Source organism: Fukomys damarensis, unplaced genomic scaffold (assembly GCF_012274545.1).
Source record: "Fukomys damarensis isolate Sample0158 unplaced genomic scaffold, DMR_v1.0_HiC HiC_scaffold_8, whole genome shotgun sequence".
NCBI lineage: Eukaryota > Metazoa > Chordata > Mammalia > Rodentia > Bathyergidae > Fukomys > Fukomys damarensis.
In genome coordinates, this window is record NW_022900920.1 from 22,572,005 (window position 1) to 22,595,992 (window position 23,988).

Below are 23,988 nucleotides of genomic sequence, written 5' to 3' on the forward strand. Positions count from 1 at the left end.
AAAAAAAAAAAAAAAAAAAAAGGCACAAAACTTGTTTGTGTGATGGATGTATTCTGTATCTTTTTTTTTTCTGTGTCTTGATATTGAAACAGAACTGTACAGTAAACAGCTCCAACATAGAAATGTATAGTAAAAATGGATTTTATCCTGTTATGTCCCCATTAAAAAAAATCTGATCTGTTAAAAATGCCTTCATCAATAATAAGTCGATGAACAGAATGTAGCACCATATAAATACATACTCTGCGTGAAGCAAGTCATCACACCTTTATTTAGCGTAGTGGTCCTTAATCTTAGGATGTAGTATATCCATACAGTGGGATTTTATGTGCCATAAGAAGGAATAAAGTATTGACACATGCTATAACATAGATGGACCTTGAACCTGTGCTAAGTGAAAAAAGCCAGAAACAAACGGTCACACATACCAGAATAGGCAGACCCACAGGGACAGAAAACAGGCTTGTAGTTGCCAGGGGTTGAGGGGCAGCAGTGGTGGGAAGTTCCTGACTAATGGGTTTCTGTTTGAGGCAGTGAGAAAGTTGTAGAACTAGACAGCAGTGATAGTTGTGCAACATTATGGATATACTTAGTACCATGGGATTGTAAAATGATTAAGATGGCAAATGCTATAGGCTTTTTACCACCATAAAAGCTGAAGGACCCATGTCCTCTTAACACACCAGACACCAATTAGGTATTTCTTAGAGGCTGACTCCATTTTGGGCCCTTTTGAAAAAAGGGGCATTGAGTCTTTGGTCTCCCTTCTCAGAGGAGAGGAATATGATTTCCCAAATCCTATCTTGAGGACTTGAGGAGGATCGTCTCTGATGAGGAGAAATCAATTTAGCATATCGCATCCTGCTACTGCATCAGCATGATGATGTTGCTTTTCAAAAAAACTGGTCCCGAGCAGTTGAGGATACTGTGCTCAATAATTCAGTCTTGGGAGAAAGGGAGGGGATGCAAACAAAGAACAGGTCTGCTCAGTTTGATGTTTGGAAGGAAAATCCTGCTCACTCATGGGTCATCAGATGCAGCTGAATAAATAAAAATGTGTGCAGGAGACAGCAGGGGAACTGAGAAGACAATTTTCTCGGTGTGTTGGGAAGACATTTATGGTTGGGAACCTAGTGACCGAGAAGCAAGACTGCCTCAAGATGAGAGAACCCAGGGGAGGAGGTCATTGGGAGGCAGGGCCCCGCCAGGCCCAGAGCAATGAATTGAGCAGTTGAACCGGCCAGCTCTGCGTGGGCCTTGAAAGTTCTAAACAAGAATCTTATTGATGATTTGTGAGACCCCGAGCAGACAACTCTGAACTTTAACAGAGCCAGGATGGAAAGCCTGTACAAGGGCCTACAGTTTCCAGAATGAACAACGCGCTTCTTTTTCCTCCCTCCAGTGGACGACAAGGATGAGGAAGAGACCAAAATGAAAAGTGTGGGGGATGGTGGGGGAGAAGGGAAATGTGGTGAGTGTGTTCCAGAGCCTCAATGGAATCGCCGCATTCCTACAAGGGTGGCCCCTGGCCCCTCTGAGCCCTGAGGGTTGAAAAATGTCACTGGGCTTGGTGCACATCAGGGCCTGGGCTCTGTTGATTGTTATTTCCAAATGCCTGTAGTGCTGCCCCCGAAAGGATGTGTCCATACAGGAATCGCCAAGAGGCTCTGGTGTACCTGGCACCCTGTTAGAGTGCCAAGCCTACAAGGCCTGACCCTTGACCAGGAAGGACTTACGTGCAGCCCTAGCATACACTTGACATATGCTCAGATGACCAGGAACAGCTGGCTTTGCAGAAAGAGATTTAGGGCAGCAGAGCTGGCAGAGGAGCAGAGCGCTGCAGGTCACAGATGGCTTCCTTTAGAAGGAACCTGGGTGGACCTGGGTGGACCTTGAAGAATGCTGTGGATCCAGAGAGGAAGGGAAATGACTCAGGCTGTATTTCTTCAACTCTGGTGCTTACCATTTACCTAAACAACTGTTCTAGAAGGAAAAGAGGGTATCAACATTGTCCTCAGCAGAGAGCACCCCAAGTACCAGGTTCCTATTAATTCTCCAAGGCAGGGACCACGGCTGCCAAGTTCACTGAAGCATCCCCAGGCCTCCATGTCTGATTGCGTTCTGCAGCTCTCCCTTGGGACATCTTGTTTACCTCGTCCCCCTCCCCGAATGGTTGCCGGCTCCCATGGCTCTCCCTGTCTTGCGTCCCCTCTGATTCTGCTCTCTATGCCTGCCCCCATGTCCATCCTCGTGGAGTATGGGGGACCAGGAAGCAGTGGCCACAACTCAGGCAAACCTCTCCCACTCCCTGGGAAGGACTGTGGCCAGTGGTTTGTAGCAGTGAGTCTCATGGACTTGAACACTCCTGGGTAAGAGACCCAGCACCACTGCTAACCTATTCATGGGGGAAGTGCCGAGCTGGGTTGCACTCCTGCCTCAGTAGCCCATTCCCATGGCTGTGCACTTGCAGTGGGTACAGAACTGGACTTTTCTGTCTCAAGCCTGCTTGAAGAAGTTTTGTGTGGCCCTGTCTGCTGCATTGCCCTAGACCCTGCAGAATTCTGCAGTAACTGCTAAGCAGATTAGATAAAGCCCACACTGTCTGCCCCACCCCAGTCCACAGTTCTGGCTTTGGAGCCGACCTCCTGCCCTCGGCTCATCTGCACCCATCCTGTGCACCATACGTCCCTGATGCACAGAGCTGGTCATGGTTTCTCAAATGTGCCATGTGTACTTAGCACTGGAGTCTCCTAAGAATGTCACTGTCTTTTTCCTAAAATGCCTCTGCTGCCTTCTGGTGAGTTCCTGTGCAATCCTAAATGACCAGCTTATAAATCCTTCTCTCCGATAACCCCAGAGGTGGCCTCTCCTGTGCATTCCTGTTCCTTGGAGACATTCATAATTTAATCTTGTTCTCACCTGTGTGTCTGTGTTCACTGGGCACCCCTTTGACTGATTTGGGGTCCCCCAAAGAGTTGAGAACCCATCCGACTTTTGCCTTCCTTTGCACACTTTCTGCCCTTTGGCTTGGTCTGCTTTTGCTCACATGGAATATAAGCAAAGGCTGTTTTTCAGGAATATGAAAGCTTTTGGGAAAAGCCAAGGATGTGGACAGGAAAAGACACTTTCAGTGTTTCTGCTTTTTCCTCTCTCCACCTTGCTCTGACGTAGCTGCGAAGGCACAGCCTTGAGAGGTTCAGAAGTTCAGGGAAATGTGGCCAAGACCCCAGTTCCCTCACTTTTCTTTGTCCGCTGGATCTGAGTGTGAGGCCCAGAGTCACTTTCTTCATATTTTTTCCTTGTATTCCCTGCATTAACTCCTTTAAACTCACCGCTAAAGCTTGTTGAGTTCCTGCAACCAACAGGAAACCCATGAATAGCTATTGAAAATAAAACAAAACCCAACTGAAGGCCTTTTAGTTCAGGGACCTTGCTTTATTTTTTCTTTGAGATCTTTCCCTGGGACTAGCACAGGTGGCCCTAGCCTAAATACTTACAGACCTAGTAGCAGTTACGAGTCATGCACAGACTGCTACAACTCAGGTTTGGGATTTGGGTTATGGGGTGGCCTTATTGACTTTATTTCAGGCAAAAGTTGTCATCTCTCTCCCTCTGTTCCCTTCTTTAATTCAGTCATCCGATTTCTATGCCATCTCTAAGGCTGTCTGGTTTGGCTCTTCTGTCCAGGCCCAGCAGTGCCCTCCGTTGGACAAGGGCAGGGTGACACTGGCAGTGTGGCTTCCAGCCCTTACTTAGCCAGTCTGGCCACAACAGGGGATGGAGCTGAGTTGGAGGCTCCAGCAGAGAAGCCCCGTTGGCTCAGATGGCAGGAGCCACTAAGGTTGACAGGATACTGGGCATGGCCTCTAGTGATGCCTGTGGTCACCCACCACCACCATGCTTTCCTGTTTGCTCAGAAAGTACCTTTGGTGCATCCTCTTTAGGTAAACATTTGACCACCTGGGAGAGCCTGATCTCTGCCCCATCCTCTGGTGCTCAGTGCCCTCTCCTCCTTCGCTCTGGTTATTTACAAATCTGCTTAGTGTTATTGTGGGCCTGATGAGCAATGCCAGGAAGAAAGAGCATGGTGTGGAGTAAGCAAAGGAATGCAGACTTCTGGCAACCACGCTTGTTTCTCCTCAGCCATCGATTAACTCCCAGAGCGACACTGCTGAAAGATAGCCCAAGGAGCTAAGGAGCTCAAGCTGGTGCAAAGAGGAGGGGCCATGAGAACAGCAGGCACCACCAGAGGTGCCAGATAGTGAGAAAGCTGCAGGAGCCACATTTTACAACAGCCAGTCTGTTTGGTAAACTAGGAGTTAGTTTCTTCTCGACCATGGAGGTAGTCTTATTGGTGTTCTCAGGGTTGGTACTGTATGATATGAAGTAGAAAAGTAGTTTGAAATCCTTTGAGGGTAGACTTATTTGGTTTCCCAGTGCTGGTACTGGAATATGTGAAGTGAAAAAGTAGGGTTTTTCACAAAGCCTGTTGCTCCAGGATTTTAGGTACGTAGGATCTGCTTTTCTCTGGACTCTTCCTTCCCAATCTAGGTTAGGATTTATTTTTCTTACACACTAGTCATGGAGTGTTTTCAGATACACCGTAAGAGAGTGAATTTCCTTTGCATTTGTTCATTCACTTCATCAGTTAATATTTATTGGACATTGTGCTGGGCTCTGGGGATGTAAACTAGACGCAAAGCCTATCCTTGGAACATGTAGTTAGTGACACAGGCAGCTACAGTATGTAGCTCAGTCAGAAATGTGACAGGTTGTATCAGTTTCTTATCATTGCTATAATGAACTACCAAGCTTAGTGACTTATAGCAATACGAGTTCATTAAAACACAGTAGATCAGAGTCTTAAGTGCTTGGAGGATTCTGCTGCTTTTGGAAGCTCCAGGAGAGTATTGCTTTTCCAGCTTCTAGAGATCACCTGCATTCCTTCTCCCAGCCTCAGAGCCAACATGGTACCTTCTCTGATCCTCTCTGGCTCTTGCTTTTGTTTTCCCATTTTCTCTGACTCTCACCCTCCTGCCTCTTATCAAAGGTCTTGTCATTGCCTTGGGCTTACCCAGATAATCCAGGATCCTCTCCTATCTTCAACCACAAGTAAATTCCTTTTCTTGGGCAAAGTGGTGTATTCATAGCTTCAGAGGATGAGAACATGAACATTGCTGGAGGCCACCATTCAGCCTTCGTAAGGGCCAGTGCCAGTCACATGGGATTATCTGTCACAGGAGCCCTCACTGCCCCAGAGGCCCAGAGTAGGTGTCCCAGAAAGAATTTTTTCTAGACTAAGACCTAAGAGATGAGTAGGATTTGTCAGGGCAGAAGCCCATTATGTGTGAACACCTGAGAAAGTGGGGTACAAAGGTTGGGCTATAGAACAAGTGATGGAGGCAGTAGGTGACATTGTAGCCATTTGCAGGAAAGCTGTTAAGAATCTAGAGAGCTGGGCAGCTTTTGATCATGGGCATCTGAGAACAGATTTGTTTTAGAAAGCTGTGCGCCCAAGCCATAATCAGTCTTGGAGTCATAGGGCTTCAGTGCTGGAATGAACTTTACTAAGCATTTGACCTAACCAGCCTGAGAAAGTTAAATAATAGTCTCAAAGTCACCTGGAGGGAATCAAGATCGGATAACCACGATTCTAACCACAGTGCTGAGGGCAGAGCTCAGTAGCCAGGAAAGCTGTTTGGCGGCTGTTCTGTTTTCTCACAAGAACTATGTGAGGGTAAACACTGGTGATGGGGGAAATACACTCAGAATGTTGGACCAATTTGGCCACCATCCTCCTCCAGCGAATGGAAGCCCTGGAGCTTTGGCTGAGGCTGTCCATCTCAACATCAGGGGCCTGCTTCTCTCCCACTGAGCTCCCAGAACTGACAATCCCACCTCCTGGGACCAGAGGTGGTATGGTGGGAAGCTACAGGGTCTGGAAGTGTGTGCACGCCAGCCTTTTAGAGAGGAGCAGCCACTGAAAGGTTTCTCTTGTTTTCCATCTCTAGCCCTGGATCAGCTGCTGACAGAGCTGGATGACTTCCTCAAGATTCTGGACCAGGAGAGCCTGAGTAGTACAGCGGTAGTGAAGAAGAGTGGCCTGGCAGAGCTCCTCCGGCTCTACACCAAGAGCAGCAGTAAGTGTAGCCCTGGGACCTTGGGAAGATGGTAGTACTGGTCAGCTCGGGCTGCCTGTTCAGGCACAGGCAGGATGGCCTGAACAACAGAGACTTATTGTCTTACAGGACTGAAGGGTGGAATTTTAGGATCAAGGAGCATGTAAGGCTGCTGGTTCCTGCTGCCCTCTCTCTCCTTGGCTTGCATGTCCTCTTGTGGTCTTTATTCTCTGTCTATGTCCCATCTTCTCATAAGGACATCAGTCATACTATAGTAGAGCCCACCCTATGACCTAATTTTTAACTTAGTTATCTCTTTAAAGACCTTATGTCCAAAGACAGTCGCATTCTGAAGTATTAGGAGCTAGGGTTTAGTATAAATTCAGGAGAGACACAATTTAACCCATAACAATGGTACAGGGGTAGAGCACTTGCTAGTTGTGCAAGGCCCTGGCACCACAAAACAAAACAAAAAACAGTTGCAGGGATGACCTGACTTGAGGGAGAGCCTCAGAAATCTGAATGTTCAGCACAGTAGCCCAGGAGTAAAGTTTTAAAGGACATATTTTTAAAGTACTTTTCCTGAGTGGTTCAAAGTAGAAAGGGGTAGTAATGAGCTTTTATAATACCTGAGGCTTGATTGAGCACTTCCCTCCTTCACCCATTTGAAGCTCTTCTGAAGATGTCCCTACAGGGTCAGGGTGACTGTTACAGATGAGGAAAGAGAGTCTGGAGAGTTTAAGTGACTTTCCCAGTATTATGTAGCCCAAAGGAAAAAGAGGAAATCACAGAACTCTGAGTTCGTAATGTCTCCATATTTTTATTGTAGTAGCAGTTACATACAGAAAGACAAGTTTTAAGCTTACAAATCATTGGGTTTTGATCATTGTGTTATTGCGTACCCACATCCAAAACAAGACATAGGCCATTTCTGTCATCCCACTTAATCCCCTTCCCACCTTGACACCAGATCGACCGCTGCCCTGGTTTCTCTCCTCCTGCAGCAGCGACCTGTGCCGGAGCTTTGTGTAAATGGAATTACGGTATGTGCTTCATGCCTGGCTTCCTTTGTTTAAGAGACCCATACATGTGCATGGATGGGTCAGTGGTTTGTTCCTTTTATCACTGGGGAATACACCACAATTTTTTCCTACCATTCCCTTGTGATGAACATTTGGATTTTTTACAGATGTGAGCTATAATGAATAAGGCTGCTGTGAACATTCTTGTCCAAATCTTCTTATGGACATTCGGTTTCGTTTCTAGCATAAAATTTTTTAGGCAAAGCTTATGAAGTCCTGACAGATGAGCTGAATTCTATATTAAGGGTTTGAAAATTAGGGAAAAACAAGGGACTCTTGGAGGGTGTTTAATCCACCTGGCTTTCAGCAGGTGCACGCCGAGTCGTGCCAGGGAAGGACGGTCTCCATCTGCTCGGCCATCCCAATCCGGAAATGCTCCCTGCGCCCAGCCTGTATTCCGAGGCCCCTTTCCACTTCCTCTCCCCTCCCCAGTGGAGCTTGTTTCGGTTATCTGAAAGATAGAGACAGTAAAGCTGAAGCCGGGCGCTATATGCCCGGCAGCCTTCCCTTCTGGAGGAGTAACCGCAGCTCCCCACTCTGTCATCAGGTCTTGTCTCCTGGCGCCCCTCCTCACCTTTGCCCGGTTCCCAGGCTGCTCCTGGCTTTGTAGCAGCGTCTGTCTGCCAGCCAGCACATCAAAGAAGCACGCGGTGGGAATGGAAGAGGGGAAATCCACACTACAAAGCAGGGCGTTAGAGAGGGGATGATTCATTCCGTGGATGGAGTCATCACTGGAGTCCATTAAAAAGCACACTCCCCAGACCTTTTAAGATGTGCCTTGCCTCGAGAATGTTCAGTTATAAAGACTGCCTCTGTTGGCAACTGGAAAACACCTCTCTGTGATCCATCTGACCTACCATTCTTGGACCAGACTGCACTGCCAGCACCTCCCTTGCTAGGTCCCTCTTTAGTTTAATGTGTGGCTAAGCCTCCAGCAGGGAGACCTTTGTTCCACCCTGGTCCACCTTTCCTAGTCAGACCTTCCCAGGCCTGCAGCTCATTGATGTTGAGAGGCTGCTGAAAACCAGTGAGGGGGCTCCCAGAGGGGATCACCCCCGGAGTGCCCCTGGGTTGCTGATAAAGTGTGCAGGCGTGCCAAGCCTGTGGCTACTGGTATTCTTACGAGTGATGCCCACTCATTAATATGGTGCGTGCCAGAGGTTTTCCCTTGTGTCCCTCTCTGTCCCCCTTAAACTATGGAGAAGGTAGAGCCATAGCTAACCTGACTGTGTACTTACTGTGTTCCAGCGTGGCCCTTTATGTATTCACTGATGTGAATTACCTCATTTCATCATCCCAGCTGTGAGGTAGTTGTTGTTATCCCCTTTTTACCAATGAAGGAACCAAGGCTTTGGAAAGCCACTAGCCCCATGGTGCCCGGCCATAAGTGGCCAGGCTGGGGAAGGTTGGATCTGAGTATGTAGCCCTGACCTCCCTTAGGCTTTGCTGCATTAGATTAATTGCACTACCCAGGGCAGATCCTAAGCACCCTCCCCTACTCTGAAATTTAAGCATCCATCTTCCTATTAGCCTCCCAGACCCACTTCCTTTGTGTATCTACCAAAAACTTAGCTTATCTTGGTCCCAGGACTTGTAGGTAGAGGCAGGCTGGTCCCGGCTGGGCAGTCATTTACGTACGTGGTGCACAGTGTGAGTGTGTGAACATGCATTTACACTTTCCAATGGAATCCTCTGTGTGTGTTTTCTGAGCCTTTGTCTTTATTGCTTAACATGGATTTTCTACCCTGTCTACTTTTGATCTGGGTGGTGACAGATTGAGGGCTATTTGTCCGGAACTTGGCTATCTGTGGTGTGTTCATGGCTTTGTCAACAAGAGCCGTGTCCTCCACCTCCCCTTGCTCAGGGGTCCGACACATTTCAGTGGCTTCTCCTCTGGTAGGAAGCACTTCAAATACTCTCTCCATCCAATGCTAGCAAAGAGGTTCACCTCCCTCCTCCTTGTCCCAGTTCTGGGAGAAGAACCACCCCCTGCAGACCAGGGCAGATTTCCCAGGAATTACACACTTTCTCCCAGCACTGCAAATTCATCTTTCCAGCACCTGCTGTGGCCATTGTCATTTCATACCCATTGCGGACTTATCGAATTTCACTATCAGGTTCTTTTCTCACCACCAGACTGCTGGGTTCCGGGAGAAAGAGACAGTGTCTTTGTTGTTCTCTGTGCACATCTGAGAATGAGTGAGTAACAGAAGCTCTCCCCAGACAGGGGACTGCTTGGCAGCTTTGCCTTCCAGAGCCAAGTTCACTGTGCTTTCCCCACAGTTGCAGAAGGTCTTGAGAGCCTTTTGTAACAAACCCACATAGAACTTATGGATTCTTTTCTTCTGCTTCATTTTTTTTTTTTTTTGAGTGATGCTGGGAATGAAACCTAGGGCCTCTTGCATACTAGATAAGCCTCTATCACAGAGCCACCCGCCCCCCAGTCTTGTACTTCTGGATTAGCAATTGTGTGTGGTTCAAAACCACCTCTACCAGAAGCAAAACGATTGCAAGTTGGAAACCAGACTTAGCAGTACCTTATCTCAAAATAAAATGAAAGAAAGAGCAGGGTGTAGCTCAGTGGCACTGTACCTGCCTCGTAAATGTGAGGTTGTGAGTTGTCCCCCGAGGCAGGTTATATAGTTTGTTTAAGCAGTAGGATTACTTGAGCAGTAGGATTGCTTTGAGCCGGATACCCAAGGAACACTGGGAGGGGAAAAGTACAGGTGGGATGAAGGTCCTGTAACTGTAGCATTCCAGATGCCAGGCAGTTTTGTCACTGCCATGCAGTCACGTGAGATGCGCCTGTCTGATGCCTCCACATGTACCCGTGAGAACAGTGGAGGACCGGGGTAAAGGGGCTCATGCCCATTAGTCCCAAATGCCCAGGAGGCTCAGGCAAGAGGATGACAGTACTTAGGCTGGCATGGGCCACATAATAAGACCAGGACTGAAGATTTAAAAACAACAGAAAAACAAAACTCTAGTAGAAAGGGCTGCAGGTATCGCTCACTGGGTTCAGCAGTCAGCTCCCAGCAACGAGCAAACAGAATGAAACTGAAGAGCTGAGGGTTAGGAATGAGGCCCAGAAGTGGAAATCTGGGAGATGGTAGCCGTGCCTAGGTAGACTAGAAGAATGCTTCACAGCACCCTGACAACGAGCTTCAATGGAGCGATGGTGAGCCCAGCCCACTAGTGCCTGACTTCTCCAAACATCACCAGGCAGCCTCAGCCCAGCCCACTTCATCTTTAAAGGTGACGCGCCTTCCTGTATGTCCATGTGCCCCGATTTAGCATTTTCCTGTTGTTGAGCCTTTAAACTATTTGCCATTTTTAATCTTTATCAAATGTCTTGTAAATATTTAATCTGTCATTTTTAATCTTTATTTGCTATAAGCTTTACCTTTTTCGATTTCCCTAGTATTTGAGGGCCTTTTTTCATTGTTTATTGATACTTTTTAGGTATCCAGTACAGTTACATTCATCATCGTACCTTTACGTGATGTATCTTGGTTCTTATTTTTACCCCATCCCCCTTTCCCTCCTTTCACACCCTCCACCCTTCCCTATTTACAGAGACTGTCTCCTCTTTCTTCCTTTTTCATATTTTTTCTTTTCCCTTCCCTCCTTTCCCTTCCCCTTTCCACTTCCCCTACTCCTTTTGCCTTCCGTTTTCTTCCTATTTCCCGTGATCAGTTATATAGTTTGAATCTTATTTACACTTTTATTTATACTTTTGAAGATGGGAGAGTTAGGTAGAAACAGGAGTGTTTTCCAACAGAGGCACAGGAGTTCAATGTTCTGCACTGAATCATGCTGTTAGCAGCAGAACTTGGCTGAGACCCCGTCTCCTGCCTCTTCCTCCTGAGCACCCATCCCTGGGGGGCTGAGCTGTGGAGAAGTTAGAAGCCCCCACTCTGAGTCTTGGGTGGTAGAAGAGGACGTGCTATGGTCAACTCTTGCATCTCAATTTCCTTCCAGAAACGGCCACAGTCCTTTATACAGGTGACCCTGCCGACTGCCCTGGTGGGGCTAGGCACTGAAGCGATGACCCAAAGGCCTGATGGCTGAGGACCCATCTGGCTTCCTCCGGATCCTCGTGGTTCTCAGACCTCTGTTTTGCAGGCCTTTGGCTGGAGTCGGGGAAGTCTGTGACCATGAGCTGAACGGCTTCCTTCAGCAGAAGTTGGAATTGAGTCCTTCAGATCAGGGACGCTCTGCAGCCACTGGAATTTATCAGTCACAGTTTTCTAGGAAATGCGAATGAAGGGCTGTGTCTTAGTTACTTTTCTCCTTGCTGAGACAGAATACCCAACACCCACAAAGTAAGGGAGGAGAGGTTTGGTTCACACTTTGTAGAGGGTTCAGTCCGTAATCGCTGTCTCCAGGCAGGGTAGCTTAGCAGAGGAGAAACAGTTCATGGCAGGCATAAGACAGAAAAAGCAAACAAGGAACCTTAGCAGCTGCTTTCTGTCCTTCTATACTCTAGGCTACCAGGATTAGGGTAGTGCCAAACCAATCAGTGGACTGATTTAGTAATCACACACCCTTCGTCTTAGCAGCACACACTCTAGATTCAGCCACCTCTGAAAAGCCCCACCTATGACCGCATGAGGCTTTGGCAGGACATCTAGGCACAAACCATAACAGGATACAGAAGAACTTCGAGGAAAAAGGCTGGGATAGGTTCATGGGCAGCCTCTGGGGAACAGTGCCTGTGGATGAGGAACCAAGGATATGGCAGGACGTTTGCTGTTCTCTGCCCACTGCAGACATGGAAAGGTGACCCTATCTGCATAGAAGTGATCTTTAACGGAGGGGAGGAGTTGTTCCACTACAGGATACGATCATTTTCTGCACAAGGAGAGTCTTCTTTCTTTCTTTCTTTCTTTCTTTCATTGGTACAAGTCTGCAGTACATGATAATCACATTCTCTGTGGGGAGTTGGTGCACATACATAACACATCCTAGCTCTTTTTTGAATCCCCCTTTTCCCCTTCCCTCCCACCTCCCTCCATCTCTTGGTCCCCTTCTCTTTTCCAGAAGACCTATCTGTTTCTTTTTATCTTTCATTTTTCACTTTACTTATAGTCTAGGTTTCTTCTGTAAGAGAAACCGTGCAGTATTTAAACTTGTGTGTCTTGATTTATTTCACTTAACCCTCTGGCCTCAAGGTGCATCCGTTTTCCTACACTTGACTCATTATTCTTATTTAAGGCGGAGTAGTACGCTGCTGTGTAGAAATGCCACATTTTCTTTATCCATTCTTTTGTTGATGAACATAAAGGCTACTTCCAAGATTGAGATGTTAGGAGTTGTGCTTCTATAGATATGGGTAGGCGTCTATCACCGTAATATGATGTCTTTAACTCTTTCCGGAAGTTGCCTAGAGGGGAACAGCTGGGTCAAATTGAATTTCTATTTTTAGTTTTTTGAGTAATCTCCATACTGGTTTCCATATTGCTTGTGCTAGTTAATATTGTTACAACAATGTAGAAGCTTTCCTTTTTCCCCTAACCTTGCCCGCATTTGTTATTGTTTGATTTCTTGATGATGCCCATTCTCTTTGGAGTGAGACAAAATCTCAGTATTGTTTCAATTTGCATTTTTCTGATGGCCCGAGATGTTGAACATTTTTTCATATATGTGTTGTCCATTTGTACTTCTAAGAAGTGTATGTTCATTTCAGTTACCCATTTTTTTTATTGAGTCTTTTATTTTGGGGTAGTCTAATGTTTTGAGTTCTTTATTTGTTCTAGATATTAGTCCCCTGTCTGAGGAATAGCAGGCAAAATTTTTTTTCCCATTTTGTAGGTTGTCTCTTCAGTCTGTTGGTTGTTTCCTTTGCTGTGTAGAAAATTTTAAGTTGATGTCTCACTTGTTGATTCTTGGTACTATTTCTTGTGCATTTGGGGTTTTGTTCAGAAAGTCCTTGCCTGCTCCTCTGTCTTCAAGAGTCTTAAAATTTTGTCTTCCAGCAGATTAACTATTTGTTTTAGCATTTAGGACTCTGATACATTTTTATTTTACTTTAGTACATGAAGAAAGACATGAGTGTAGATCCAGTCCTCTGCATGTGGGTATCCAGATTTCCCTGCACCATTTTTTAGAGAAGCTCTTTCCTCCGATACATGCTTTTGTCAAAGATAAGACAGCAGAATGAGCTTGGAGTTGCTTCTGGTCTCTGTTCTGTTCCCTTGATCTGCATCTGTTTGTGTGCCAGTACTGTGCTGTTTTTATCACCGTAGCCTTGTAGGGTAACTTGAAGCCCAGAAGTGTGATGCCTTCTCACCCCTTTTTACTCCCAGCTCATCTGATTTGCCTGTTCAGCTCCCCCTCCTCACCCTCCTGGGGATCTGGGAGCTAAACTTCTTAGACATCACTGATGAATCCCTTCAGGTGATTCAAGCTACAATAAGAATGACAGATAAAAAATATAGCATGGATAAAATGTTGCAACAGTCAGAGACACCTCTAGTTAATGGAATATGTGGCAGATCTTTGAAGTATAGGTACATTTCAACATTCAATATTTATTCCTAAGCCATCTGTCTACTCCCTTCCCTACCCTCTCTCCTCCCATCCTCCTGGGATAGAAAATTAGCAGACTGAAACTTGTCCTTTCTTGTGTGGAAATCTGTCAGCTCTCAGTGGTGGATCAACCCTGAATGCTGAGTGTTTTTATTGAATCCAAACATGAAAATGTCTCGGGGGCTGCGTTTCTCCCTGGAGGCCCTGTCCCTTCACAAAATCATGTGAGGCCCATGTCTTCTGTCTTGTGCAGGTTCTGATGAGGAGTACATTTACATGAACAAAGTCACAGTCAACAAGCAACAGAATGCCGAGTCTCAGGACAGAGGTATGGGACCGTGGTGGCTGCGGGGCGGGAAGGCACAAGGCTGGGCTCCATCCTCCCCTCTTTCCTCCCAGCCAGCATACAGACAGGCCCAAAGGAGTTATTTTTGGAATACACATTTCGGTTGGTGGTATTTTGGGTTGATGTATTTTTGGATGTTTTAACAGGCTGCCACCTTCTTGCCCATTGAATGAAAAATCTGTCCCTAAAATCTCTTGGCTTTTCCCAGCATTATCCCAAGAACAGGAAGTCATAATTCAGACGTTCTAGGAAAGCAGCTGTGTGTGGTGCTGATCCCACGGTCCCTACTTTGTGTCTTTTGATGGATGTCTGTTTGGGGAGGAGAGAGGAGAGATGGCGGTGTCAGCAACAGCCTTAGCATTGAGGAACGATGCTCTGGGGCAGAACATCTTGTCTTTCTACTGAAGGACAGTGGTGTCTTTCCCCGGCTCTGCGCTCCTGGGCACGCTGATTTGCTCTTCAGTTTTCCAGAGAGGGTCTGGCAGAACCCAGGGTACCAGTGGTTTGCAGAGCTGCCCAGAGGCAGAGAAAGGGGCATAAGCAGCTCATCTCCCAAATTCCCAAGCCTGACTCCAATGGAAAGTCCTAGAGAGGGGCAGGAACACAGCCCCTAAACACTCAGTCCTGGGAAGGGCTTGCCTTTGTGGCGTAGGCCGCGTTAGCCCTGAAGGAAGCTGGGCTGAGCCGTTCATCCCGGACCTGGCCGGGCTGGCTGAAACACTCAGGCTTAGAAGAACCCGCTGTGCCTCTCCATACAAGAGGGTGGATGGTCTGACCCTCCTGGTGTACCTTCCTTACCTCGTGTACCCCCTGCACCCCTTCTCCCACTTCCTACTGCCAGCTCTGGGCAGCAGTCACTCTGCCCAGGGCCATTTGCCCTCACGGTAAACTGTGGGAGGAAAAAGCCATAATCACAGGGTCAGTGCCAAGTGTGCTCAATATAGTGACTGCCAGGCAATGGCTGTGCTCATTGGAACTCTGTGGCTGGGCCGCTTTTGACATGGGGTGGGCGGGGGAGCCTGCCAGAAAGCCAAGCTGGTTCCTTCTGAGGAATCTGCCTATGGCTGGGGCATGCTGTGACCTATTCTTGGAGGAAAAACAGCCTGCCTGGGTAATTAACACCTGCTCAAATAGAATTCATGGGATGGGGGACAGGACTAGCAACCAGACATTCCTAGGTAATGAGACCCTGCTATGCTCCATACCCCTCACGGAAGCCTTCTCTTCCTGCTGCCCACAGTACCCGAGAAGCAGGGTCCACTGACCAATGGGGAGCCTGGTCAGCACTCCTCGGCCCCTCAGAAGAGCCTTCCAGACCTTCCGCCGCCCAAGATGGTAAGTATCCATCCAGTTTCCCTCAGAACTTCCACCGTGCTCACGGACAACCATCTACCAAGCCTCTGGCACTCTCTGAGCACCCACTGTAGGCAGGGCATGGGCCGGGGCACTGAGGGAGACAGAAAGGGAACCTGTGCACACCACTTGTCATTTACTCGGGGCCACCTCCCTCCACCCAAGGCGATGAGAACAGGAGGCTTTGTCAAATGCCTTTGCTGAACAGCGTCATGAGTGTGTGGAGTCACACCGATGTGGACTTAGAGCCCAGCTGGCCTGGGGTCTAGCTCTTTGACCCTAAGAAAGTCATTTAAGGTTGCTAGCCCTTTGTGTCCTGGAGTTACAGTGGAAAGGATGTTGGCGTCTCTCTCGTCAGTTTGTCAGGCTACGTAGCACTGTGTGTGGCGTGCTGTGCCAGTGTTCAGCGAGGTAAGTACTGGTTTTATGTGTCACAGTCAACGTCTCACGGCCTTGAAGGGGCAGCATCAGGGTTAGGACCCGGGTTCTTCCTCACGAGAAGGCCCAGGGCCATAGGGGAGAAGGCTTTGTGTAGCTAGCAGGACACCAACTCTGCAGTCCCTGGGCTTCCGCCACATGACCTGTCCCCTGATCTGTGGGCTCATGTCACCCTTGAGTGGGGCCCCATTCCCAGAGTGGCTCTGGACCAGCCTCTTCTCTCCGCCTTCCTGTAGGTGGTAGGGATACCCGTCCTCAAACCACAGTGTGAGTTCACTGTGTTTTCGGGGCAGTTGTGGAGAGCCTGCAGCTGGGTGCAGGTAGAAGTCTGTCTTGGGCTAGGGGAGACTTGCTGGACTGATCCTTAGTCACTAGGAGGCCCCATGATGCTGATGATGCCCGGCCCATCCATGTCCACCAACATGACCCCCAGCCCACCCAAATGGGGTGGTATTTTTGCACCGTTTTTCATGTGAAAAAAACAAGCTCAGCAAGTCCGAATCGCTGGCCAAGAGGCCCCCAAGCTGGATGGCTCCGAGGAGAGCTGGAAAGCAGGTGTGTCGCTGTCTCTTCAGTGGGGGACACCAGGCAGGGTCTCCCTGGCACTGAGCGCTGAGGGTTCCAGGATTCTGCTTTACAAACACTGTGAACCGAGAGGCCCAGGGCCTTGGGATTGGGTATCTGAATCTGACTGGATTGTGGCGAGTCCAGTAGCTCTGGGATCCTGGTGCAGGTTTTTCTGTCCCCTACAGCAACTGCAGGAAGAGCATCTGGGTGGGGGGCAGACAAGGAGGCAGGAGGCCCACTCTAGGGAGCCTTTTGGAGCTCTGGGCCTGTGGGCTGCTCATGACCACATCTGAGAGAAACCTGGTGCTGGAGTTTGGGTAAATATCAACACCCAGGAATACATTGTCCTGGGTGCCCTTTCTGAGGAGTGGTCATTGCCGAGTGGGCAGAGTCCAGGCCTGGGGAGAGTTCCAGCTGCGCCAGCTGATTGTACAGTACCGCTGGCTCCCTCCCCACTGTGGACTTGCTCTGCTAGAAGGACAGGGGTGTGGCCCACAGCTCCCTCATTTGGGTCCCTCCTAGTTCCTCCTAGTCCTCCTGGTTTGGACCCACCCCCCAGGGGTTCCGAATGTGGCATGTGGAAAGGGTGACAGCGCTCAGGGTGCCCTCTCTGTCCCCACAAAGGTGCAGGGCATATCTTTGTTCCCCCTCTGGGTGAATCTCCGCTGAACGGCCATAGCTCTCAGTCTGAGGCCCCCAGAGGAGTGGTGTCTGGTGGAGCCTGAAAGAGGAGGAGATCCAGAGCTGAAGAAGCAGCCTCCCAGGGAGGGACTGTGTCATCTCTGCTCCAAGGCCTGAGCCTGAAGCGACCCTGTGGCCTCCCTTCCTCCTCAGGCAGAAGAAGCCTCTCCCTCCCGCTCTGACCCTAGAGCATCAGGCTGCCCTAGGGCCTTGTTCACTGAAATCTGGGCCTCACGCCACTGCCACCCACTGGTAACTACAGCAGGAGCTGGATGTCTGCCTGGGGTCTTCAGTGTCACCAGCTGGGCCAGGACTACGGCCTCTGTCCTAAGGGTCAGGGTACTTGTTGGCCACAAGCCCCAATTCTCTGCATGGTGGCTTGGGTCCTCGTTGCAACCCACGGACTCAGCGATGAAAGGCCAGCCAGGGTTCTGGGAAAACCTCATGAGTGTGGGCAGTGACTCAGGCAGCTGTGGCTTTTCCAGGGTGCTGTCTGCCCAGCCAGGTGCTGTGGTCACTGCAGTAGAAACAGATGTTTGCTGGCCACTCTTCCCGCTCTTGGCAAGCACAGCCACCTCCACCCACATCCCCTTGGAGGCTCGAGCATGCGCCAGCACTGGTTTCCAGTGAGCTGTCTTGTCGAGGAAGCAGCCGACCCCCTAACAGGGTACTGCTATAGTCATTGTGGACGCCTGACCTCCTCCCCTACCCAGAACCTTACTTAGGGGCTGCACTCTGGGCCAGGTGCTTAGAGCTGCAAGAGAGCCTGTGTCACCTGGGCTACCTGGGCTACCTGGGCTACCTCTCTACCTCTGCTGTCTCAGCCAGGGCTTGGCAAACTGGCCTGCTGGCTAAATTCCACCTGCTGCCTGCCTGGGCCCCCAAGGTTTTATTGGAGCACAGCGCGCTGCTCCAGGGTGCGTTATCTGTGGGTGTGCTGCAACTGTAGAGCTGAGCAGCTGAGATAAGTGGCTTCACGCAGCCTACAAATTTATCAAATCTTCTACTTGGCCATATATGAGAAAGAGTTTGTGGCTCTCTGATAAATCCTGCTGAGCAGAGGGATTTACTCACTTCTTCTGGTTAGTCAGAGCCATTTCAGGTACGGAAGTCAAATCCCTTTTGCATCTTCATTTAGTATCCACACTCTCCCTCAACACAAGGATGCTGGTACTGAAGATAAGAGCCCTTTCTCCTTCGCCCTGGGAGATGAGGATCTCTTTCCCTTGATCCCCGTTAGTAAGTAGATGGTGGTGTCGGTAATTATGAGGTTCTCTTCTGAATTGTTATGCAGCTCATGTTCACATTTTGCTTGACCTTAGTGCTTATGTTCCAGCAGCCTGGAGAGCTGGGGCCTTTCCGTTTAGCAAGGCGAGGCAGAGCTTGGTGTGTACAGCCAGGTCAGCCCCGGACTCTCCTCTGTACCCTTCTAGACTATGGTGGTACCTTGTGACTCACCGTGAATTGGTCCTGGGAGGCACGGCCAGTGCCAGATTGTCTTGGCTGGAGAGGGTAGCTCACAAGTTCTAGCTTGTGCATGGAGTGCTAAACAGATGATGAGTCCCAGGGCAAAACATGCACGTCAAATACCAAGTGAGACAAATTTCGGAATAGTCCAGTACCCAGGCATCGCAGTCGAGCACCGTGGTGTACTAGTACTGGTTTCTCTTTGCTCATTGAAAGTCTTGTCGTTTTGCTTCTTTTTAATGTATCAGACAGTCTTTCTTGTCCATGACTTGTACTCTTGAGTAACATATTGGCTGTTCAAGATCATGACATACAGTGTATTAATTATTGTCGTTCTCTAATTATTGTGCTATGAGACTGTGTTTTACTTTTTCATAGAAAATAATTTTATATTTTCTTTATTAATATCTATTTGTATTACATTAAATTTAAAAAATTCAAGAGCTTGAATGCATACAGCACAATTACATTTTTCCACTGCTACTTGGACAAACAACATTCAATTTTTTTGGTTTGTTTTTGGGGGGTACCAGGGATCGAACTCGGGACCTTGCACTTGCGAGGCAGGCAGCAGAACCACTGAGCTAAATCCCATGCCCAATATTCTCTTATTTTAACATTCTATTATTTCTGTTGTTTCAGTAACAAAATAATAAAGATTTAATTATTTTTTTTAAAAGTCCTCCACCACACATGTACACAAAACATTTTTGCCTTTGGTATTTTTGTATTTTCTTAGGTTAATAAAAAATGATATTTATTGAGTACTTAATGTTGCTGTGCATAGATTCATCCTTACAACAGTACCACATGATAGCTATTTCTACTTCATTTTACACGGAGTCCCAGAGAGGTTTCTTTAGTTGGTCAGAGTCACACAGCTGGGATGCATCAGTGCCAGGATTTGGGCTGGGCTTGGAGGTGAGATTCTTCCCCTCTGTCCTGTACCATCTCTCAACACTGATCCATACGCAGTAGGCTTGTCAGAGAGAGGCCCTTGGGAGACTCGTACAATCTTACCTACTGCTTTACCTGAGACGGGGTGTGATGACCTACAGGAAGTTCCTGTGGAGGCCAAGGGGCTCCTTCCTGCTTTGTCCTCTTCTAATTGTGGGGTCCTGACCCAGAGCAGAACTTGGGTGTCCAGGGCTTCTCTCCAGAGTGGGGAGAGGGTTTCTGCATCACCTGCTGGGAATGGGGCTCCTTGAGGCTGGGGCTGGAGGCCATCCGGGGAAGAGCTTACCACTGCTGAGAGGAGAGGACACTTCCTCTGCCCCAGGTAGAACCCCGCCTATCTCATAGGCAGACCCTTTTCAAGCTGCTAGTTCTGCAGGAGAGCAAGGGATGGCTGGGAGGGCAGACACTTGTCACCGGGCCAGGGTGAAAAGTCATTTCCTAGTAGCTCTGGATTGCATACCCACTGTGTGAGGGGCTCTGGGCCTCAGGAAGGATCTGGCCTGAGGTGCCTTTTACACCTGTCTCCCTCAGCAACCATCTGCCACCCGGCACAGTACCTGAGCAGCTTAGGAAATGACCAGATGACTCTATCCCTTCTTACCAGGGTGATGCTGGGGTGAGGCCCACTCCTTCAGGAAGGTGTCAGGTGCTGGACCCAGGTTGTAGCTGGCCTTGGCTGACCCTCTTCATGTAGCCTCTCTCTGTGACAAAGACGTCAGTCCAGTGATTTGGTTCCTGTCGTGACAACTACCCTCTGTGCCCAACCTGTGGACCCTGGGTTTTATATGGCCCCTGACAACAATAGCAGTTATATTTAATATGGGCCAGACCCTGTGGAAGCTGCCATGTCTGTCTCACTGAATCCTCAGAACAGCCCTGATAATGATTCTTGTCCTACAGAGAAGGGAAGCAAGGCTCGAGGGGCTATCCTGTATCTGAGTCTGGGTCCTTTGTATTCCACACTCCCCTCCCCACCTGCTTAAAGTCCAGTTGGGCATTTGTTTCTCCTGGACTTCCTCCTCCTCCCACCCAAAGAGCTAATTCCAAGTTGTTTCCAGTGTACCGTATCTGAAGATGGTTGTTTTATTTGTTCATGCCACAGATTCCAGAACGGAAACAGTTCAGTGTCTCAAGGATTGAGTCTTCGGAGGGTTACTATGAAGAAGCCGAGCCATATGATACGTCTGTCAATGGTACAACCCAGCAGCTGGGGCCGGGAGGGGGTCTGACTTCTCTAACCCACAGGTTGGCAGGAACTCATTTGGTGGGGACTGACTTGCTCAGCCTGGCCTGGAAGTCAGAGGGTAGTTTCGGCTGCCATTCCTAGAGGGAACTGAACACGGCGTTTGGCCATTGGACTACATGTGGTGTCAAGACCCAGAGGAGACCTAGCCAGCCCACCTGCAAGGAGGGGCTGGAGGTGGCACATAATGAGTAGGCCTCTCTTGCCTCGTATTGTCTGTGATCCCATCTGTGTTACTGATCAATGTCACCATTTGATTTGGGTTCTAATCCACAATCAGGCAGACCTATTGTTTTGGGTTTCCAGTGGGCCTGCTGGATTGCAATGGCAGGGAGCAGATGGCAGAACGAGGGGCTCACCTCAGGGCCAAGAAGCAAAGAACAGAATGGAAGAGGAAGGGTCCCACAAGCCTCCCTTTGGCAGGGTGAGGACACACCCCCAAGACCTGAGGACACACCCCCAAGACTTAAGAACCTCCCACAAAGCCCTTCCTCCTAGCAGTCCACAGCACACCCAGTGACACCACACTGGGGCCCTGCTGCATGTGGACAGTCAGCATCTGAACTGTAGCACCTGTTTCTCCTGACTTTCCTCCCTCTGTAAGGGAAAAGGCATTGGAAGCATAAAGCAGCACACATGTAAAAGGCAAAGCTCCCAGGATGGGAATGAGCTTGGACAATGTGGGGCTTTGCTGGTTCTATAAACAACAGGACTGGGATGAAACAGGACTGGCAGCCACATCAGAGATTTCTCTTCCTTCACCCCTTACCTGCTGCCTCCATTCTGGGAACTGTGTGGGTGGCAAGGCCCTGTTTGGATTGAGAATACTCTCAGAGGCTAGCATTGTGGGCAGATGTCTCTTACCTTTGACAACAAAGGTGTTGTGAGGTGTTGCGTGTCACCGGCCCAGCTTGATTTTCAGACCAAAACAGAGGGGTGTGGTGCTGCTGTCTGGGTGAATCGTGAAGGTGGAATCACTGACTCACCCCTCTGAGCATCTCTGTGCATCATGAGGCTATCTCGGGTGTGACCCGGCCAGCCAGGACCTGCCTCCCAGACGCACCCAGGGGCCAGTCTGTGGGACAGACACTTTGTCTCAAGGCAAACAAGAGGTCAGACCCGGCTTCTCGGTGTTTGCCTCTCTTGCCTAGGAGTGCCTTTTGACTGTGGCCAGGATTAGGGGTTACCACAGGGCAGCTTGGACACGCCATGTGGTCTGGGCCAGGGACTGGGTCAGCTGGAAATCCAGCTCGGGAATCCATAGCAGTGGGCGAGAAGGTTGCCTGTCTCTACTTCCAGTCAACTTGGGGAGAAGCGGCCACAGAGCTCTTCCGCTGCTCGACAAGCTTCCTGCCTGAGCAGTATGATGTGCAGATTCCAGCAGGAAGGAGGAGTAATAGGGCTCCAGCTCCTGCTCTAGCTGAGTGATCAGCAATTTTGCTGACTTCCTTCAAAAGGCCAGCTGCTGGGACCCTTGTCCTGGTTTATGGGCAGTGTCCCCACACTGCTGCCCTGGGTCAGAGTCCTCTCTGAATATTTAATGAGTCTGGAAATGAGGGGCTCTGCTGCTTCCCAGACCTCAGGCCTTCGTCCCTGCTGGGGATGCTGGCTTTTGGAACAGGTAACTCCCCTGGTGTTAGTTTACAGTGACAATAAAAACCCACCTCTCACTCAGCAGCTCTATGCAGTATTTCTGGTTCTGTGTGGTTTAGGTACCAGGCTCCTTCCATGTTTACCTCGGCCACCTTTGAGAGCCACAGAATCCTCTGATGCAAGAGCCCAGAACCCCTCTCTGCTTCTTAAAACACCAGCCAGAAGTAAAGGCGCATTGCTCTGCCCATATTCCACTAGTGACAAGTCACATTGTTGCCTCTGGATATCAAAGGGCCTGGGAAATGATATCCGTAGTTGGGCTGTTTCCTGTCCTCACAAGTCACACCTCTGAGGGGCCGGCACTAACCTCTGGGAGACAGGCAGCCATGTTTCCACATCTGAGTCTCTGCACTTGGCTGTATCCCTGTCTTCACCTGTCCCTCTCTTCTCGCCTTTGTCTGTGCTTCTGGATGCCAAACAGGTCACTCTGGCGGATCGCTCCCTGCTGGTGTCCCTAGATGGGTGCAGGTGCCTGAAGGAGTCATTTATGCCACCATCACCTTGGGTATTGCTTGTCCCCGGAGCTAGAAGGCCAGTGATTTAGTGTGTGCTGCCTGGCTCACAGAGATGGGCACATCCCAAGAGTGCCCACTGACCTTCCCTCATGCATGCACCCTGCATGAGTGCACCATGTGCCGTCCTGTCCAGGAGTGGCCATCTCCCTCCTACAGATGCCTGCCTGTGGCATCAGGAAACCCTAGTATGCATGGTTGTTCTGCTTTGGGTTGCTGGGCACTTTTCTCAGGACACAGTAGGATGCGGTCCTGCTACAGCTATCTGAATGCCTGTCTTTCATTCCTGCCCACCCTGTACCACCTGGAAGCCAAGAATCTGTTTTAAGAAAAACCTACATCTGTGAAATCCTTCTTAGGGATCAATGAAATTATGAATACATTTGTCCTAAATTTCAAGCTACTCCAGGTACTGTGATTGGCAGTTACTTCTGAGCTAGCTTCCTTGTAGCACACGGAGGAGGCTGTGCAGGAGTTGGAGTTCCCTCTGAAACACCTAGGATCACCTCCAGCACACACAGGGGTGGGGGGACAGTCCAGCTTCCTTGCAGCAAGCTGCCCGGCCCGACCCATTAATTCTTCCTCCAGAAGGAGGAACGCCCTGTGCACCCTCAGTCTTCTTAGTTCTTTGTTTTCTGTATGGATCATGCAATACTGACAGCGAGGAAATTGAGCTCTCTGTGTTGCCTTACAGTATGGGTCCATTTGCGTAGAGAATTCTAATAGTTGTTTTCTCCCCTGCCTTCTTATCTTGCAGACTTTATTGAGCTGCACACTGGTTTTCAGTTTCAATTGACCAGGGTCACGCGGCTGCTCCCAAGTGGATGAAATTATGCTTTACTTCCCTAGTCCTGTGCTGATTACTAACTAGCACGTGGGTGAAGACAGCAACACATGTAACATTCTTCCTCCTCTCTTTTTATTGAGTTTATTGGTACACTTTAGGGATACAGTACAGTTACATTCATCATTGGGATCTTGCACCTCTACGTGACAGGTCTTGGTTCTCATTTTTTCCCCTTGTCCCTGCCCTCCCTTC

The 23,988-nt window shown here is 49.0% G+C and overlaps 1 protein-coding gene across 5 annotated transcripts in view; it reads left to right on the top strand.

Moving 5' to 3' along the window:
- Afap1l2 (actin filament associated protein 1 like 2) overlaps positions 1-23,988 on the top strand; it is a 96,183-nt gene that overhangs the window by 52,230 nt on the left and 19,965 nt on the right. For 2 of the 5 annotated variants that reach the window (XM_010634592.3, XM_033761420.1), the window contains exons 2-5: positions 6,012-6,140; positions 13,986-14,060; positions 15,319-15,413; positions 20,644-20,734. In XM_010634592.3, the coding sequence (XP_010632894.1) occupies positions 14,009-14,060; positions 15,319-15,413; positions 20,644-20,734 (238 nt within the window). In that variant the 5' untranslated portion in view covers positions 6,012-6,140; positions 13,986-14,008. The other 3 variants (XM_033761422.1, XM_033761421.1, XM_033761419.1) reach the window with 3 other exon arrangements.